The 20,825-nt window shown below is 38.2% G+C and overlaps 1 protein-coding gene across 2 annotated transcripts in view; it reads left to right on the plus strand.

Moving 5' to 3' along the window:
- qtc (quick-to-court) overlaps positions 1-20,825 on the plus strand; it is a 310,644-nt gene that overhangs the window by 185,314 nt on the left and 104,505 nt on the right. For both annotated transcript variants that reach the window (XM_067136479.2, XM_067136480.2), the window contains exons 3-5: positions 2,440-2,673; positions 14,437-14,649; positions 19,918-20,108. In XM_067136479.2, coding sequence (XP_066992580.2) covers positions 2,440-2,673; positions 14,437-14,649; positions 19,918-20,108 — 638 coding nt within the window. The remainder of the gene's footprint in view (positions 1-2,439; positions 2,674-14,436; positions 14,650-19,917; positions 20,109-20,825) is intronic.

Below are 20,825 nucleotides of genomic sequence, written 5' to 3' on the forward strand. Positions count from 1 at the left end.
AGAAAGGGTCTCAGTCCACTTTTTACGAAAATGACAGTTTTATATCGGCGTTTTGAACAATCCTAAATGCATGTATTCGTGCTGAAAAGGCTTCAGTCCGTCTTCAAGATAGTCAGTAAGCGAGTAGTCGACCAATACTATTCAGTCACAGTCACAGACTCTGGTTTATTCCCCATAAAGCCAAGGTACTGTTATCTATAGATGATTCCAGAGACTCACGGAAGTTGAGAGGTTGCAGTAATCAATAATTGGAACTCCGAAACATATTTACTGCATCTGATTAACATTTTAAAATTCATGATTGTGTTAACCTTGACATTTTTTGTTATAGTTTCACATTTGTTACTTATTTATGCATAAGGGACCTCGCTCCAGTGACTTTTTTGTTGTTGCTATTTTGCTTTACGTCGCACCGACACAGATTTGTCTTATGGCGACGATGGGATAGGAATGGCCTAGGAATGGGAAGGAATCGGCCGTGGCTTTAATTAAGGTACAGCTCCAGCATTTGCCTGGTGTGAAAATGGGAAATCACGGAAAGCCATCTTCAGGGCTGCCGACAGTGAGGTTCGAACCCACTATCTCCCGATTACTGGATACTGGCCCCACTTTAGCGACTGCAGCTATCGAGCTCGGTCCAGTGACTTTTACAGCCTCTATAAGTGGAAAATGACGTAGCTGAACATCGATATGTTCTCACACAATCCATAACTGAGCTGTTACCTACCTACTTCACTTGTTTTAAATGTGATTCGGGTGATATATTATTTTTATGTTTACCCGAAAATGTGCTATTTTGGACTTAGGACCTTTCTGCATGAAGCGATTAAAGAATTGTTGAAAAAAGTGCAATATTGACATGAGACATGACCGAGCTCCCCCTCTAACGAAGCCCACTTTCATAACACTCATCGAGCATTCGAAATTTCACCCTATTCGAAAAACGAGACAAGTTAGAGGAGTACAATCTTAATATTTCCGAGTATTCACAGGATATTCCTGTAGGGCTGAAAGTAAATTAACCGTTGTGAAAGAAGTCATAATTATACTACTGTTTTTCAGCAGAGATAGCAGTTTACTCTCTTTTAAGTTAGTACTGTTATAACTTGTAACAATGATAAGTGGAGCATTTAAATATCCGAAAAATTAAGTGTACCGGTACATAGGTGGCATGTCATGAGTTAGCATCCAGATTGTGAAAATCTGGCATGACCTCTTACGAACATTAGTGACGATGTCATCTCGGAGGCTCGTAGATTGTGCGTAGTCGTGGCGAAACTACTGACTTCGGGATAGTAACCTACCATGTGCACCAATAAGGAGGCCGATTACACGCATACAGTACTTCCCAGGTTCAGGTTGTAGCTACTTGTTTTGACGTACAGGATGGTTGGCTCATATTGCCATCTTTACATAGTTGACAGCCGCCGCTTGTTCCCTACTGGCCTGTTCAAATCGGAATGGAGGGTGGATTGTTAGCCCACGCCCCGCATCTAGCAGTTTTGGAGAAGGCGACTTTGTCCATATAACGCGTAGAGCCGATCGTTCTTACTAAGGCCGACGACCTCTTCTTGCACTTCATTCTTAAGCCACTGACTGACTGGGATCTAAGGGAATGATGACACGAATTTCAGAATAATGTAGCCTAATATTGTTTGTACGTGTCTTTTACGTATTTTAGGATTGACTCTTGTAAAACTTACTGGGAGTATTCTTCCGGTGTCTTCCCTAATAAGAAAGGTAATTCGATCATTCGATGCTTTCATGAGTGTGGCAGAATTCATTCCTGACTAGTCCCGTGAGTTTCTCCATCGGCCATCGGTTTTTACCTTGTAATACTCGTTAAGGAGTTGGTAATATTTTCTTCCTCATTATTCGTCAGAGCTAGCCTAAGCTACTTTCCTTCTCTAGATTACCGGTATGCTCGCAAGTGCTAGATACTTATTCATCCGTTTTGGTAGGCTGCATCTGCGTTGGTGATTGCAGTTCACGAAATTCGCTGTATCCTACGAAAGATAAATATTTATTAAGTCATTATTTTAACCACTGCTACGAAACAATTCACGGTATGCTCTTACCTGTTAGAGGAAAAGGAAACAGCCCCAAGCTGGAACCTAAATTACGATAGAGGTGTAAATATAATTATTAAATAATTTTAATTGTATATTTGCTATAATTGCAGTATTTAAAAACATACCGGTACTTAATATTTATTTCGAGAAGCATTTGAGAAATACCTGTACACCTGACGTTTTACTGTTTGTTCCCTTAGGTTGTTTGATTTTTTTACCGTGAAGATTATCGAAGCTTAAAGGTGTATAGGTAATGTAAAGGCACAATTTCTGAACAATTAATTTATCATCTCTTGATTTTAAAGTGTGTATAAGATGATGTAAATATCGACTCGTGCCAGTGACGCCATTGTAATCAATACTGCAGTCGCTGAGCACCCCGACGCCACTGCTGGACGAGGACGACGACGCCGCCTCCTTGCAGAGCTTCGGGAGTGCCTGTAGTGCGATGTCGTGTGACCACGTGTACTTCGCGAGGAATGGAACTACGTTCTCGGGCCGGCAGATGAAGTACGTGGTTCACTGTAGTCCTCACGCCGGCGAGACCGATGAGTACCTCACTCCTACACAGCGAGCAACGCGTCAAATACGACGCCTCAAGGTGAGTTCACCCTCATTATTAAGAGATGTTTCTTTGATAATACGAGATCAAAATAGTGTGAAGATGCATTTCATTAGTTAGTACTAGAAAGACAGAAACTGAGTACAGTATTTCAGTTCCGAGCTACGTTAGTTATCGTTATTCCTGTGCGATTTTTTCCTTACTGGTACTGGTATGTTTTTCCAGATCCTGGGGTATCTTACCAAAATAAAAATAGCTATAGATATTGATTTCTTGAGTATATGTACAGTGTGCACCAGTAATGGCGAAGGAAAATGACCTAAACTATCAACCAGATTTGTTTCCTCTTTATTCCTGAAACGGGCCGATGACCTTCGATGTTAGGCCCCTTTAAACAACAAGCACCATAATTATTCCTGAAACACTTTAGATAGTTGTTTTATTCGTATCTTTTGTTAAAAAGTTTATCTTTAGTATACACCCTAAGAGTGGATTCCTTCATATTATATGGCATTAGTTGCTAACTCATACATTTCTAAAACTGTAAACGTTGTATTATTTCTGTTACTTTGAAGCTAATTGATAGCTTGTATTCCAGTATCCTGTAATTTACTCTAATGAATACTGTAGCTATCACTGATGGTGGTGGTGATTATTGTTTTAAGAGAAAGTACAACTAGGCAACCATATACTATTAGTATGTAAGCTATTCAAAACAAAAGCTATTATTTTTTTTACAATATGCTTTACGTTGCACCAACTCAGAAGGGTCTCATGGCGACAATGGGATAGGAAAGGGTTAGGAGTGGGGAAAAAGAAATTGAGGTACAGCCCCAGCATATTTCTTGTGTGAAAACAGGAAACCACAGGGAAAAAACCACCTCAGGGCTGCCAACAGTAGGGCTCGAATCCACTATCTCCTGAATGCAAGATGACAGCTACATGACCCAAACGGCCCAGCTAATTGCTTAGTAACAGAGGCTAAAAAAGGAAGGAAAAGGATTTAAAATCTGGTCCAGTATCTTGGATTGAAGCTCCCACAGTCTGCTGAAGTACTGTTATGTTCTCTGTCTAGGTTGGACTGTGTTGTTGTTCTATGTACATTATGTACACATCGGCTATCATTCAAATTCATTACAATATTCTTTATCTAGGTGATTAATGTATCCCTAAAATGGATTTTAGCTGCCTGGGGAGACTGGTTACTGCAGACTGAATACGGCTACATTAATCACCTTGATAAAGAATACTGTAATGTATTCTAAATGTCTCCAATCTGTACGTAATATAGAATGACAGTCCAACCCAGGCAAAGAACATAATAGTAGGCTACTTCAAGACTACTGCACACCAAACTGAAAGATCTTAAAAAAGCTCTGTCAGCACACATCATAGATTCATTGACAAATTTCACCAGGTATTTGGCTCAGAGTTCAAATCAGACTTAAAAAGGAGGAAGAATTAAAAGATGTAGTACTGGTATCATCATCATAAGTCGTGTAACTCATTGCTGAGCATCGTGACCCCATTTGACTTCACACAATATTCTGGATTAAGCATTGCCAACTTTGATGATGTTCAGCTTCTCTTAAAGCCTGCTGAAGAGTCAGACCAGTGGTACGCAGAACTGGATCAGTCCACCTACTCGATCTCCTTCCTTTTGGTCTTCTGCCGAAAACTTTGCCTTCCATGATACATTTCTCCAGATTTTCACTATCACGTCTTACAATATGTCCGAAGAATTGGATGATTCTCTTTATGACGCAAGAGGAGAGACGTTCGGAGATATTTAGTTCTTGAATAATAGATGCAGTAGTTCTTTTTTCCGTCCAAGGTACACGGAGCATCCTTCTCCAACACCACATCTGAAAGGCGTCGATACGGTACTTATCTCTTGCCTTGAGGGTCCAGGTCTCGGAACCATAAAGGAAGAAAGAGAACACAAGAGAATCAACTAGTCTAATCTTTGTATTGTTTGTAATTGCTCTGCTCTGCCATATTTTTGTGAGTTTGCTCATGGCAGCGCACCCTAAGGTGATACGTCTCCTAATCTCTTTGTCAGAACTTCCAGTATCACAGATGGTCGACCCAAGGTATATAAAGTCATTTACCATTTCCAGTTCCCTTAATCGACCTGTCAGCTGGATCTGTGCCGCTCTGTCAATTATCATTAGTTTGGACTTGCTCAGGTTGATCTCTAGCCCATATTCTAAACTTGCATCTTTTACCCTTGCTAGTAATTCTGCAATTTCATCTTCACTGCTGGCAAGGAGAGTGGTGTCATCAGCAAAGCGCAGGTTATTGATTTTTCATCCACCAATTGATATGCCTCCAGTCCAGTCATCGAGGGCTTTCTTCATCACATATTCAGCATAGATGTTATATAGAATAGGTGATAATATGCAGCCTTGTCGGACACCCTACGAAATGCTGAAAAATTCTGAAATGTCGCCATCTACCTTTATAGTTGCAATGTGTTTCCATACAGACTTTTCAGTAATGATATAGATGTTGTGGAATGCCAAATTCACCAAGAACCTGGTATACATAGTGGATAATAGCACATAGCATTTCAGAACTTCAGTTTATGTCATATTACAGGACTTCAATAAACAAACGTTGCTCTAAAAATTTTATTTCAGTGTCCAGTAATAAATAAAGTTACTGTTTTTATGTCCACTTTAATTACAATAAACAATGTTTTATTATAAACCACCTATTCAGTACATTAATACTTAATATTTTAAATACTTTTAATGTATTGTATAGGTGGTTTATAATAAAACATTGTCATAATTTAACAAACTTTCAATACGGAATAAAACAGGAGGTTAGTTACTTGTTATGTCCCCTTTCAGTTTTGTCCTCTCACATGATCCAGAGATGCTAACTTCTACGGATTTTCCGTAGTGTCTTCGGTTTACTCACATATACTACATCAATACAGAGACAGCACTGATTAGTACGGATTTGAAGAATTCAAATGCTCCTTATAAATTCTCTATTTCTCCCAAAAATAGGGAAAAGAGTAGTCCTGTATGTTGGAGATTCACTGTTAGAAAATAGTTCTTGAAATTTTTTTTTAATAGTGACGTTTGAGCATAGGTGATAATATACAGCCGTGTCGGACACCCTGCGAAATACTGACCTTGAGGATAACATTCTTTACTGAATAAAATTTTCCAGCATATGTACTAAATATCTGTTCTGTTACCTCTGATATATAATGAGTTGCTTCCAGTAATGTTTACTTTTGTTGCCTGCTTTTGTTGTGAAGTGATGTTGTGTAGTGCAAGACTCTACAGTATTTCGGCATTAAATAACAAGTAGATGCTCAGCAGCAAAGAGCAGAGTGACCATGGGTAAGAACGATCTGCAAACGTTAAACGTGGAGGACATAATGTTTGGCATCACCATGTCTGGAAGAAAACTGTCAAAAGTATGGATGCATAAATAGGGGAATGTTAGATGCTCTTGTCCTTTCTTTACTACAAGAGTGAGTATCTTGGTGTTACACGGTCTGAATGTTTTTTCACACGTTCTTTGGTTGAATGTAACCTCGCCTTATTGGTAGCAGCCCATGCCACTACAGACAACCACATTTGAAGGTTGGCATCTCTGTATGACCCCACAGCCTAGGCCAGTTTAAATGCACTGCTTCATACTCTACAATCAATAACATTGTTTAATTCTAATTGGAAACATACTAGTGTACTCTTTCCCCCCAGAGAAGTAGGTTACTGTATTTACTTCTCATGCTGGCATACTGAAAATGAAAGGATCCTGAAAGTCTTGTGTTGTTGAGATTTGTAGGGTGAAATGGCCTCTATCATCATAGTACGAGTCTTTAACAACCAAGATCGAGCCCCACTGTTAGCAGCCCTGAAGATGGTTTTGCATGGATTCCCATTTTCATACCAGGCAAATGCTGAGGCTGTATCGTAAGGCCATGGTTGATTCCTTCCCACCCATAGCCCTTCCCTGCCTGTATCTGTATTGGTGTGATGTAAAGCAAATTGTTAAGAAAAAAATTAAAAATACCTGCTAAGACTGTTGTTGTTGAACACTGAGCTAATGAATCCTTTCTTCCATTCCTCTGGTAAAACATCTTGATTTATTGATAAGTTGAACAGATAAAACAGTGTTTCACATAAAATAAATGAGCTATTCTTGAGTAGGTAAGTTGAAACACCATGGGGTCCTACAGCTTTCTTTAATTCAAGTGATATCCGTTTGTTGTAAATTTCTACCTTACTGATGTTGGTCATATTATGAGAAGAGAGGATGACAACCTGGAAAAACTAATTGTCCAAGGAAAAGTTTGTGGTACAAGGACATGAGGATGGGTCTCAGAAAGATAGGTTGATAAAGTAAGAGAGATCATGGGCTTACCATGGAGAGTTACTGTCCGGAAAACGCAAGTACGTACAGAATGGTATCAGCTTATAAAAGAAACAACAAAGTCTTTGGGTCACGATACTCAGTCATGAGTGGAACGATTGGAGAGAGAGAGAGATGTTGATAACTGATAACTTTATTCTCATGTTGAGCGTAGACCGTTGCTCTGTGATAAAACACATTTCACTTCAGAATTTCCTGTATAGTAATGTCATGTATTGTTGTAAACCAAAATTAAGTGTTTTAGATAGATAGAGGAGGCATCATAGACCTTTATCTTGCAAATAACTCAGTTTTATAAAAATGTAACATAGAACTTTGTTTATGATTATGCTTCAATTACTTTTTAAAAATTGTTCAAAACAACTCTCTGTCTCATCATGTACCTCTATAGTTCCGTTTCTATGAGTTTCGACTTGACAGTTAACCGGAAGCCAGGCATTGGTAACAAATTGTTGCAAGTGTAAACAGCTGATTCACAACACACAACAAGAACGCAAATGGATATACTCGAAAATAAGTACAGAATCAATTATTCTTTGTAGCAACATACATAACTCATATTAAGTTAACAATAATATTTAGGATAAGGATATAAGGAAAAACAGATCAATGTTCGAACTGATAAAATGCAAGAAACTGACATTTCTACTCACCATCTAGAACAGCTCGTGCTGCTAATAGATTCAGTTCCTCCTAAGGAAAGAAAAAATCCTACAAAGGGAATACACCACTCATTTCTGAGTCACTATCACCATTGTCATCGTTCGTTGAGGTTTCATTCTTGCTTGACCGTAACGTGATTATAACGTCTTCAACATAATCGTCTGTGTTACTTTCCCTCTCCCAAACTACACATCTCGGATTGTGTCTCACAACTTGCACTTACACGGCCTACTGCTTTCCTTAGCAGTCTTTTAACTTCCGAAACTGTGAGCGGTTATTCACAGCTACATAATCCTTTATTTGGGCCCTAATCAATTATATGGCGTTAAAATGGCAGTGGTATGGTGGAAAGCGAACAACTTTATGCCCATGCCTCCTGGCTATTTCATCCACCATGTAAACTGGGTACTAGAGCTTGTTTTGTTTCACGAGATGCACGATATCCCCCCTTCCTCATGTTATTGTGAACTGAAATATTGTGCTCCTTGGACCACTCAGTCAACTCATTATTTCTAGCTGCCTAGTGTTGGTGCTTTGATAAGAATGACCGAGTGAACTTGACAAAGACCGCGAAAAGAACTGAGCACAATACAAAACACAGCTGATAGACGTGGTTACAGAAAACAACAGATCGAGAACACTGGTAACCAGAACTGGAGTGTAATGCACACTATTGGAGCGATTGGCTGTTTATTACTTCACTTAGCCACCACCAAAAGGCAGTGCTCAAACGTCAAGTCGAAACTCATTAGAACTGAACTATGAGTATGATGCCAATGTTTCTGCACTTCAACAATAATGACCCACATTTGTCTCTGACTGCTGATTATTAGGGAATGGCAGTGGTGGCTGATGGTATCTGAAGCTGGGTGTTGCACCAAAATTTTGTGTCACATTTTTATAGCTTACAGAAATAACAAGCAACTCTATTATCATTAAGTAATGAACTACATTCCTGCTAAAATTGAAATATATCTGGCAATTACAACCCAAAAAATAAGAGGCTAATTTATACACTGTAACTACAGTTACTCTTAATGATAATGTTATTAGCTTTATGTCCCGCTAACAACCTTTTTATGGTTCTCGGAGACACAGAGATGCCGGAATTTAGTCCCGCAGGAGTTCTTTTACCTGCCAGTAAATCTACTGAGACAAAGCTGATGTATTTGAGCACCTTCAAATACCACCGGACTGAGCCAGGATTCAACCTGCCACGTTGGGATCAGCAAGCCAGTTGAATTGAAAATTTTCCCTCCTATTTTTCATTGAAGCAAGATGTTGGTAATATTGTGGGTGGTCTGGTATGGCGTGGAATTGAAATCACCCAGCAAGTTGGCCGTGCGGTTAGGATCGCGTAGCTGTGAGCTTGCATTCATTATATAGTGGGTTTGAACACCACTGTCGGAAGCCCTAAAGAGGGTTTTCCACCGTTTCCCATTTTCACACCAGGCAAATGCTGTGGCTGTGCCTTAATTAAAGCCACGGTCGCTTCCTTCCAACTCCAAGCACTTTCCTATTCCGTTGTCACCATAAGACCTATCTGCATCGGTGCAACATAAATGAAATTTGTAAATTAAAAAAACGGAAATGAATTACCTTTGCGAGAGGAGAGAAAGTAGAAATGAAGTAATCTCCGCAGAGTGGCACAATCTAACGGGGACATTTGGAACTGTTTCTCGATAGGCGACTTGCTAGTCTCGTGCAACTCCCTGAAATGGATACTGGCGTGCGTGCTACCTCATGCTATGCAGGCTTAGGCTTATCCCTGCTGAGGTACATTGCACCACGCTGTCCGCTGGGGAGTTGCCGTATGAAAGCAAACTCCCTGAGTTGGATTCAAAGTCAGCAGCGTTTGTTCGTCTGTTATGAAGTATTAGTACAGTACAACGAACGACCAAAGATGGTTGATTTTAACATGTTTTTGAATATATGTTAGGTTTATAAAACTAAAACATTACAAGAAAACACGACAAATGTAGTGCAAAATTATTGGGAGTTATGCAACCCTGCAACAATACCACGCACCACCCCTGAGGAATGAACTCTTACTATGATAATAGTGGCCATTTCACTCTACAAATCTCAACAAACCAACACTTTCAGAAACATCTCATTTTCAGTATACCGATAATAATAAATATAGTACCAATAGTGTATTTCTCAGCAGAAGAACTAATGTTTATGCTATAATGTTTATCATAGAGGGGAGGCTTTCTCTTTCATGAGCTGGGGAAATATTATTACAAGTACAGGAATTTCTCTGGTTGATTAGAACCCTCATTTGTCTCCCAATGCTGATTATTAGGGAATGGATTTTTATGTAAATAATTCTTCTATGAAAGTATATTTTCAATTGTCGTCGGCTGTAACTCGATCCGAGTATATATAACTTCTTCCTGCATACATTGACCAGTTCAACTCAGTTTATGGATGTGTTGCGATGACTAAACAGACCAATCCTGGCATAAAACATACGCCCACACAAATCACACTGAATGGATGGAGGAGGGCGGGGTTGTAATTGACAGAGTTTTCTTGCTTGTCGCTTGGCCTCTTTATGTCTGCAGCGTTCTCTTTCAAACAAGTTGACAGCGGTGGATGTAGTGTTCCGCCACAGCGAGCGGTCCACAGCACATTCTGCCCATGTCTGTATATCTATACCAGTTGTCTTCATGATGTGTTTCAGGTGGTCCTTAAAACTCTTGTCCATGAGGTCTATTGCCGGAGCAAAGTTCACCATAAAGAATTTGGTGGGGAAGCCTGGTACATACCTGCCAACTTTCCCGATTTAGGCAGGAGACTCCCGATTTTCGACAGTTTTTCCCGCCTCCCGATTATTCTATTATTTCCTCCCGGTTTTAGTGGGTTTTTTGTTTGTTTTTTTAACCATTCAAATCCTGCCATTTCAGCTTTGTATGCCAGTGGCCGGAAGTCCTTCACTCTTTGGAAGCATTCAAATGAAATATCAACGTTTATTAATGCGTGAAACACGCGCGAATGTGTGATGTTTATTGAAACCAGTATATTACGACGCGTACATCGATTGTCATTCTCTCGTTTTCGCGTGCTATGTTCGTGTTTATTCGCTTCAGTCTAGTCAATTCTAGAGACTAGTTGCTAGATTTGAAGTCTTTTTTAAAAGTAATTTAGTGGCAGAATTTCAAAGATAGCGACTAGTGACTTTTCTCTAGATTTTAGGAGCCATTTGGAGGCAAATCTGGCAAATTTTAATTTATCACTTGACTAGCTGTTACCCGCGGCTTCGCTCGCGTGGATTTTGTAATTTGATAACAGTAATCATTCCTTGGTACTGCACTACGACATTATCTGAAAATCCCTAAAGTAGGAGTCTGTAACATCTTCAGTTTTCGTCATATATGTATCAGAGTTCAAATCCTTCACTTCTTTTCTCCCCCTTTTAAGTGGATTATCCGAAAACAAAAATACACGTTTCTTTATTTTTAAAGAAGATTCTGAATACCAATTTTTGTATATAATATTTTTGAGATATAATACTGTAAATATACTCATTTTAAAAATGTACCCAATTTTTCAATTCTTTCCACCTTCTTAAGTGGAGTTGACAAAAAGAAAAAAAATGTGTTTATTTTAAAGGAGATTCTAAATACCAAGGTTTACATCTGTAACATTTTACGTTTTTGAGATATACTCATTTTAATAATTCACCCCATTTTCACTTCCTTTAATCCCTTTTAAGTGGATTTTCCTGAAACAAAAAAATGTGTGTTTCTTTATTTTAAAGGAGATTCCAAATACCAATTTTCACGTTTGTAACATTTTAAGTTTTTGAGATAGCCCTATATGTATCCTCATAAGAACAACCCATTTTCAGTCCTTCCCCCCCCCCCCCCAAATGGATTTTCCAAAAACAATAAAAAAGGTGTTACTTTACTTTTAAAGGAGGTACCAAATACCAATTTTCATGTCTGTAACTAATTATGTTTTTGAGATATAAGTATCCCCATTAAAAGATTCAACCACTTCTTCAGTCCTTTTCACCTCCCCCACTCCTTAAGTGGATTTTCTGAAGAAAATACATGTTTCATTATAAAGATGATTTCAAATGGCAATTTATACGTCTATAACATGTTAAGTTTTTGAGATATACTAATTTCAAAAATTCACCCAATTTTCACTTTTTTTAACCTCGTTAGTTGGATTCTTTTTCAAAATGTGTGTTTCTTTATTTTTAAAGGATATTCCAAATACCAATTTTTACATCTTGAGTTTTGAGATATACTCATTTTAAAATTTCACCCCCCATTTTTACTTCTTTTCACCTCCTCCCCCCTTTTTGTGCAGATTTTCAGAAAACAAAAAACATACGTGTTTCTTTATTTTTTTTTCTGTGGCTTCCCATTTTCACACCAGACAAATGTTACAGCCCTACCTTAATTAAGGCTACGGCTACATCCTTCTCACTCCCTGCCCTTTCCTATCCCATTGTCACCATAAGACCTATTTGCAAGGTAAAACTAATTGTACAATTTCGAGATATGAAAGATTTTAAAATGTTTTTACCCTTTGGCTTCCTGTGGGCAAATGTTTATCCAGGTTGTTGGAACAGTGGCAGCCTTTGTCCAGTCTGTTCAATTATGAAGTGAAGTCTGGTAAGACAGGTCAGCTTAGAAGTCTCAAAACTTACCATATTCCAAAGATGAAACAAACATCAGTAGAGGGTGCTGCCCCTTCAAGGAAAAGAACCAGTGAATCACCAGTCTCATGAACTTCTTCACCCAAAACAACTAAACAGGATTCCTTCATTAAGTGTTGTCTGTCTCATGAAAACAGGACTTTTATATTCCTGTCATCAAATTTAAATAAACCTTTGTCTGTTTTTATCAAATGTTACACCTACATTTGATAAATCAAATTTAATTTTGCAGTCAAGTGTGCCTCACATCCATTTACTGTAAGATCTGATGCTGGACACATTAAGGAATTTGATATCAAAATTTGTACAACCTTCAGTGGTTAAATCCTCCTCTCTTTTGGAAGTCGATTACCACGGTTGCACTTCCCAATTCGTAAAACATCTGAAGCATGATGAGGAGGAATTTTTCTCATCAGTTTGAACGTACTTCACTGATAGATTAGTTTGTGTTATTCTTGGTATTTTAACAATCCCTCACAGTAACGCTGAATGTGAGAGGATATTTAGTCAGGTGACTAAAACACAAACACAGCTCAAGTCATCTATTGGTGATGAAAACTTGGAGAGGTTGTTGACTGTAAAATCAAGGCGACATGGCCACTGCTTTCAACAAACCTTTGCCAGAGGTTTTCTCGAACAGGCAAAATCTGCCACTGCTGCTTCTTTTAATCAATGGAAATTTTCTACTGATGGAGAAGTTTCTGTAAATCAGTAAGATGGAAGGAAGGTAGGCCTACCATACCATACCATACCATACCATACAATACATATTCTTATAAATTTTCCATTGTTGTATACGAGTATTTAGGTATCACTGAATATGAATACATATGAGAGTAAAATATTTGTGGATTTTGATTCCACTCAGTTTTCCGGGAAATACGTGTTAATTTAAATGTGGACATGACGACATGATGCATTGAGCTTGCTAGGATAATGTATGTATTGCACAAGAAATGTAGAATAAGCAGTTTTGACCAATTGTATCTCCTGATATCTCCTGATTTTTCCTCATTTTCATATCAAAATCTCCTGATTTATTGGTTTTGTAAAGTTGGCAGGTATGCTGGTATCACCCATGTGGTGAACATAGCCTAACCATCACAGTTGATGAGCGATGATTGTTGCCTCAATGCTATTTAGCTGCGCTTTGTCGAGAACTGCTGTGTTGGTCACACAGTCCTCCCACTTAATATTTTAAGATGAATCTCATTTTCTGTTGATGGAAGTGCTCAAGTTTTTTGATATCATGGCGATAGTGTGACCAAGTTTCACAGCCATACAGCAGCGTGGAAATGACAACATCTTTGTACACCATGAGTTTGGTATGCAGTTTTAGGTCGTTATATATAAATATTCAATATTTCTGCTATAACCATAAATTGTTATTTGTATCATTAGTATATTAGTCAGACAATTTTGAAAAATAAAACACTAAATCAACTGAAATTCTTCAGAACTTACTTAAGGTCAGTTCCACCTAGACCTTACATATCTGCAAACTTGTGTTACTCTGTAAAGAAATTACAAACATCAACCAACTTGTTGACTGAGACAGTTAATGAGGTGTACAGCACTGAGCAAAGAATTTATTAATTCAAAGTTATTTGACAGAAATTTTAAAAGTATCTTTTAAAAACATTTTTGTGCTATGTGTAAGATTGCCAAGTTTTGAAAGGGTAAGACGATGTTGATGAAATTCAGAATTTATATGTCAGGGACATTCCTTCGATGAAATTTGCAAAACTTGGAAAACTTTGGGAAAATCTTCATTGTTCACTGTAAAAGGGGGAAATCTTTGTTGTTCACTGTAAAAGCAAGTATTTTAACCTACAACTGTCTCAACATGACTGGTGAGGGACTTTTTATAATGCATATACTTTAAATTTTGTATTAATAAAACAAAATATTCTCATAATTTTGTTTACATTTTTTCAATATATTACTGTAGTACATAAGAAAACAAATATTTTCAAGTTCTGAAGGCAAATAATGTGAATTTTTGAAGAGTATATTACGGCGTAATTTTATTGTATATTTTAATTCTCTTTCATGCTCAGACACTGCTACAGCAGACCCAGAAAGATCTAGAACAGAAAGACCAAGACATCTTCCGATTGACAAAGGAAGTGGTGGAACTGAGGCTTTTCAAGGCATCACTTACTTGCGACCAGACAGATGGGGATGGTATTCGAGGTGACAGAGAATCTGATGGGGAAGGCAAAGCATTGGGATCGTCTCCTGTACCCTCCCAGGAGGAAACCAGATTTAAGGTGAGTTGTTACTGTTCAAAATGATTCTTGAATGTTTATTGTTAAAGGTTATTGGCTGTTGCCGGCCCCATGGTGTAGGGGTAGCATGCCTGCCTCTTACCTGGAGGCCCCGGGCTCGATTCTCGGCCAGGTCAGGGATTTTTACCTGGACCCGAGGGCTGGTTCGAGGTACACTCAGCCTACGTGATTAGAATTGAGGAGCTATCTGACGGTGAGACAGCGGCCCCAGACACGACACCTCGCACTCTGCAGGCCTTCGGGCTGAGCAGCGGTCGCTCGGTAGGCCAAGGCCCTTCAAGGGCTGTAGTGCCATGGGGTTTGGGTTTTGGCTGTTGGATGACAAATTCACAATGTTTAAAATGCTAGACTCTACAAGTCTCTGGACTTAACACCATTCAGGCTTATTCCCTTGCCCCAGCAAGATGAAGCAAAGGGAAATGCTATGCTTTGTACGTATGAGGGCTATTTCTTTAAGTAAGGACCATTTTGCACTAAATTAAAAATTACTGAATATTTTTGGGCAATTCATACTTCATCTGATTCTACATATGTTCAGCTACTTTTCAACATAGTCTCCATTTTTGTTCAAGCATTTGTTGGATTGTGAGATCAGTTTTTGTAAATCTTCATCATAGAAGTCTGCCACATGCAAGAAAGCTATATCTGGTGAACAATTGTTTTCATTTCCTGGTTGGTGTGGAAATGCTCGCTGGTGAGGAACCTTTTCAGATAAAGGAAAAGATGGTAGTCACTGGGCAAAAGGTCATGGATGTAGGGGGTGGTGATCAATGTACTGCCATCCAAATGATACATTGTGAACTTGTGTTTGAACTGCAGAGCAAGACAACACCACCCCAGCAGACAGAAGGCCACAGTGTTTCTTCTGGATTAAGCAGCAGTTCTGTCAAGGTCACACAATATGTAGCTGCTTGATTGTTGAGTGGCATGATGTTCACTAACAAAGCACCACATCTGTCCCAAAACACAGTTGCCATAGTCTGCTTAAATTTTGCTTTCATCAGAGATGATGTGTGTCGCCACTTGGTGTCGGTGGTTTCCCATGATGGTATGGTCCATTAATACATCATCTTCCTCGTGATACTGGGTCAAAAATGTCAAAGCACTGGCACATCTTTTCATTTTGTATTCCTCGCTCAGCATATTTGAAACCCACTAATTGCACAACTTTCTGTAGTTCAACTTTTCTGACATAACTTTTCTAGGTAGCTAACCTCGAAATATGTGGAGCGGGAAGTGATGGAGAGGATATTGTGAACCACTTGTTTGCATGAATGGTGGTATCAACCTCATACACATCATCATCACTGACCAGAGATGGCCGACCAGAGTGTGGGTCGTTTATTTGCCTTCCCTTTAATAATCTTGCCATCAACAGGGATATTGTTCGCTCGAACCTGCCAAAACCATTCGATCAATTCCACTTCAAATCAGAGTGTTTAGCTCCTCGAATGCGTATTGACTTTGCTGCATTTACACCCTGCATTTCTTGAGCTTCTGCGCCCTCACAAATTTTTTAAAATGTTGAAATGTGGACTCAGGAATTTCAAAGTCTTTACCTATTTCAGTTTTTGATTTTTGTCCTTTGTCAACCTCCCTTATAATTTTCATTCTTTCTTGCTCAGTGTCTTGGAAGAATCCTGACGCTTAGCCATCTCACAACACAAGAAAAAGGAATACACGTGCCCTCAACTAAAATACCACTACAATAAATTAAAACACAGTATTTGAAATTTATAACTGCTCACTAAAACTTAAAAAGTAAAATGAGTAACTACAAGAATACAAAAGAACTATGATTTCACTAGAACTTGGCAACTCTGAAGCACGCTGTAGGCACACCAAAGTCAAAGTTCGGAAAGATGCCCCTGCATGTTCCGGAACTCATTGTATCGTGATGCGGAGAATTTTTAATTCAAGTTACACCGCAAAATATTATTTTTAACAAAATGAAGGACAATTTTGAATTAAAGGTCTGAATTTCAATACTGGGACCAATGTTGTTCTTCGAATTACGAATTATCTATATTTCAAATTAAACAATTTAAATAACAAAATTGTACCTCGTGTTTCCAGGAACAAGAGATTCTTCGAATTAGGCAGCATCTTGAATTAACCGATTTCGAATTATCGAAGTTCTACTATAGTCAGTTCATCCAGCAAACACTCCAGATGTTGAACCTTTTGATAATGGCCATTTCTTATCCATGGCATCATCATCATCTTTTCAAGGAAGATAGTTTTATGATCTTTAGCAAAAACTGTATGTTTCTGAGATGACACACACCTAGAGTTGACCCAACATCTATATACATAAAATAAGAGTTTTGTCTGTACATTGCTCAGAATTTGAATAGAATGGTATTTCTGTATCGGTCATGTCCACAGTAACAAGGAAATGCACTTTTTACTTTTCCATAATTTCTGTCTGTCTGTCTGTCTGTCTGTCTGTCTGTCTGTCTGTCTGTCTGTCTGTCTGTCTGTCTGTCTGTCTGTCTGTCTGTCTGTCTGTCTGTCTGGGGAGTATGTACACACATCAATAGAAAACGGCTAAAGAAATTTAATGAAAATCGGTGTGCAAAGTTGGAGAACAATCCGCCAAAATCTAAGCCATAAATAATTTTATTCACGCTGATAGAAATGGTAGTTTAGGGGAATGCCTAAAATTTAATTTTCAAATATTTATATTATTAGTGGCCCTATCTGAATAAAAATTGGTATGCAAAGTCGGGGAATAAGTCGCTACAATCTAGGCTGTAAATAATTTTATTCACGCTGAGTGAAATGGTAGTTGAGGAGAAGGCCCAAAATTTAATTCTTAAATATTTACATTATTAGTGGTCCTATCCCATTGAAAACTGGTGTACAAAGTCAGAGAATGAGTCATTATAATCTAGGCTATAAGTCATTTTATTCACACTGAATGAAATGGTAGTTTAGGAGAAGGCCTAAAATTTAATTCTCAATTATTTATATTATTAGTGGTCATATCGATAAATGGGTACTACATATCAAAAGTTATATAGAATTAAAATTCTTATACATTTTTTACCGTACCGGCTATGATAACACAGATATTCATGAATTTGTATTTTTGTTGCTAAGTACATAACGACACCGAGCCACGAGAAAATGGGTTAACAGAATTTAATGAAAATCAGTATATAGAGTCAGGGAATAAGAAACTACAGTCTAAGATATAAACAGTTTTATTCACCCTGGATGAAATTATCATTTAGGGGAAGGCGCCTAAAATTTAATTTTTAAATACGTACCTATATATTTGGCCGTATTGAAAAGTACTACATAATAAAAGTTACAGAGTATACAATTTCCGATCATTTATGTTTTATTCAGTTTTACTGTAGCGACTATGATAAGAGTGGCATTTGAGAGTCGGAAGAAAAGTAAATGTGAAGGCCTACAATATCAAAAGCGCATAACATTGATCAACGATAACATTACGTTGACCATTGTTTGTTGTGATGTTATTTGTCTTTTATCCTGCCTCTCAACTCCAATAGATGGGATTACTGCTGCGTACCGAGTATAATAGCCTGACTGAATATTGGCGGGAAATAGCCGGGGAGTTAGAAAACTTTCTTCTTTAACATGCCATTCCTCTGGTTCATACATTTTCTGATACAGCTGGTACATAACACACTGGTTATTCATAGTATTCCAGTTATTTAATCCCTATTCTGACGCACTGTTTTGAATGAGCATTGTGCATACTTAAGGCAGAGGCTGACTTAGAGTAGTAATAGTAGTATGGCCTGGTCTAGAATAACAATTTAGGCCTATTCCAAATTATAGCACCACAATTCAGTATGTAACTCAAAATTCAATCCTGAAAAGAGCCGTTTCTTAAGAAAAGCTTCTTCCTCTTCACTTTTATTAAATTCTACATTCATTTTATTCCAAATTATCCGTAAAGAAAAATTTGCATCCAAGTGTCCGGCTCCATGGCTAAATGGTTAGCGCGCTGGCCTTTGGTCACAGGGGTCCCGGGTTCAATTCCCAGCAGGGTCGGGAATTGTAACCATGATTGGTTAATTTTGCTGGCACGGGGACTAGGTGTATGTGTCGTCTCCATCATCATTTCATCCTCATCACGATGTGCAGGTCGCCTAAGGGAGTCAAATCAAAAGACCTGCATCTGGCGAGACGAACATGTCCTCAGACATTCCCGGCACTAAAAGAGCCATACACCATTTCATTTCATTTGCATCCAAGTCAGATAGATTTTTCCACCGCCAGTGTATTGAATTGATATTTTCTGACTCATCGGGTACTGCTAGGAAACAGATTAGTAATAAAAGGGCATATTTTTTGCCCTGGGAGTCACCACCATTTGACCCTCTTCCCGCCGAAAAAAGACGAAGAGTGTTCACGAATCATGGCTGTCTGCGGCTTGGTCATTCCAGCTCTGGAACTTTGGACTGTTAGATCGGCAGTGTAGTTCTGTTCGTTAAAAGTGAGAAAATATGTGGTGTTTCATTTGATCGAGTATTTCATATGAAAGCATTGCTTTTAATTGTGCCATTCCTACTGGCGTCATTGTAATGTATGTTCATTTCAGTTTGGAAAACCACTAAGACAGTCTTTCTGAGGATGTTAAAAGACAGGTGGAGTGTGAGTGTCTACCATTATAATGGAAACTCCCCAACCTGATTGTGACTGATGGTATGCAAGCGGGTCTACCATTACAGTGAAAATTCCCTCAGTCTTCATATGAGAAAAGATGTTTGGTGACTTCCCCGTCAAGTTTCTAGGATAACGTTAAGAGCTATGCAATTTAATACAATCTTGCTCACAACGTGTATACTAGAATTTCGTATACAATGTAGAATTCCGTAGCGAAGCACGGGTACATCAGCTAGTAGATCTAATAAATTCATAATGCACATAGCTCCTACTCTTAAATTCTTTGAAAACATTTGTGTATCAAGTAGAATAACAGTTATATGTCATAATTTTCACCACCTGACGATGGAGCAAAGTCTCTGAAATGCATTGTGGAATAAATCATTTAATATAACTTGTGACTGGAAACAGTTTTTATTATTTAATAAAAAATTAATTCTTCTTTGGGGCCCTAAACATTAAGAGGTATGCATTTCCCAGCATTCTGAGTGTGTGTAATTTGCATGCTGTTCCAGTAATAGAATTCACGCCAATTCTGTGGTAGGTAAGAACCCAGATAATTTGTAAACATCCTGATAGACATTTTGTTTTTTTGTAATTCAGGCATCAGATGCAAAGACCAGCTCTCCATCTCTCGCAGACTCGGGTCATTTTGAAGATTTGGGATCGGCAGAGCTGGAGAAACGCCTACAAGATTTACAACATAGTCATATTCAGGAATGTCAGGACCTGAAGGAAAAGCACAATGACCGAGTAGATTCTTTGTTACAACGCCTAGGTGATGTAAATAACAGGTAAGTTAAAATATACTGTATTGTATGCTTACACTGAGTTACGTGACAATATAGGGAACTTCACTCTGATGTTGCTTGTTTCCTTGGGATGAATTTTAATGACTTCTCACTTTATTATTTCTTACAGGTGATGTGTGATTATTGCAAATATTATATGAATGTTTATAGTTTGTGGTTTCCACTATCAATATTATCTATAGAATATAGAATATTTCATTGTCAAAATCTTTGGCTGCGATTCCCACCCTGGCTTGCTTGGTGAAAAGCTACCGACTAAGTAACTCATCCATTATGCCTAAAACTTTTCTTTTAATAACAAATTTGAAACTTTCTCGTAGAATAATATTATTTCAGGCTTTGTGAGGTTCACTTACTCTTTTTAACAGTGAGATAATTTTAATTAAAATCTGCATATTCCTTTCCACATCCTTATGTATTTCACATACCATTTTTATGATGACTTTCTTTCTCACCTCCCTGTTATGTACAAACATAAGGAATAATATGGTTGGAACATAACTTTTAGTCTCGCATAGCTACCTACAATCTTAAAAGTGTAAGAGAGCTTTCCAAATTATAGCAATCGTCTAGTTCTCAAGTTCTCAATTAAAATATGGTGCCTACGGAGATGTCAAACACTGTAGTGTGCAACATGGAAGAAATAATTGATCAATGTTCAATCATGAACCATGACATGAAGGCTTCGAAAACTTGTTC

This window comes from Anabrus simplex, chromosome 1, assembly GCF_040414725.1.
Source record: "Anabrus simplex isolate iqAnaSimp1 chromosome 1, ASM4041472v1, whole genome shotgun sequence".
NCBI lineage: Eukaryota > Metazoa > Arthropoda > Insecta > Orthoptera > Tettigoniidae > Anabrus > Anabrus simplex.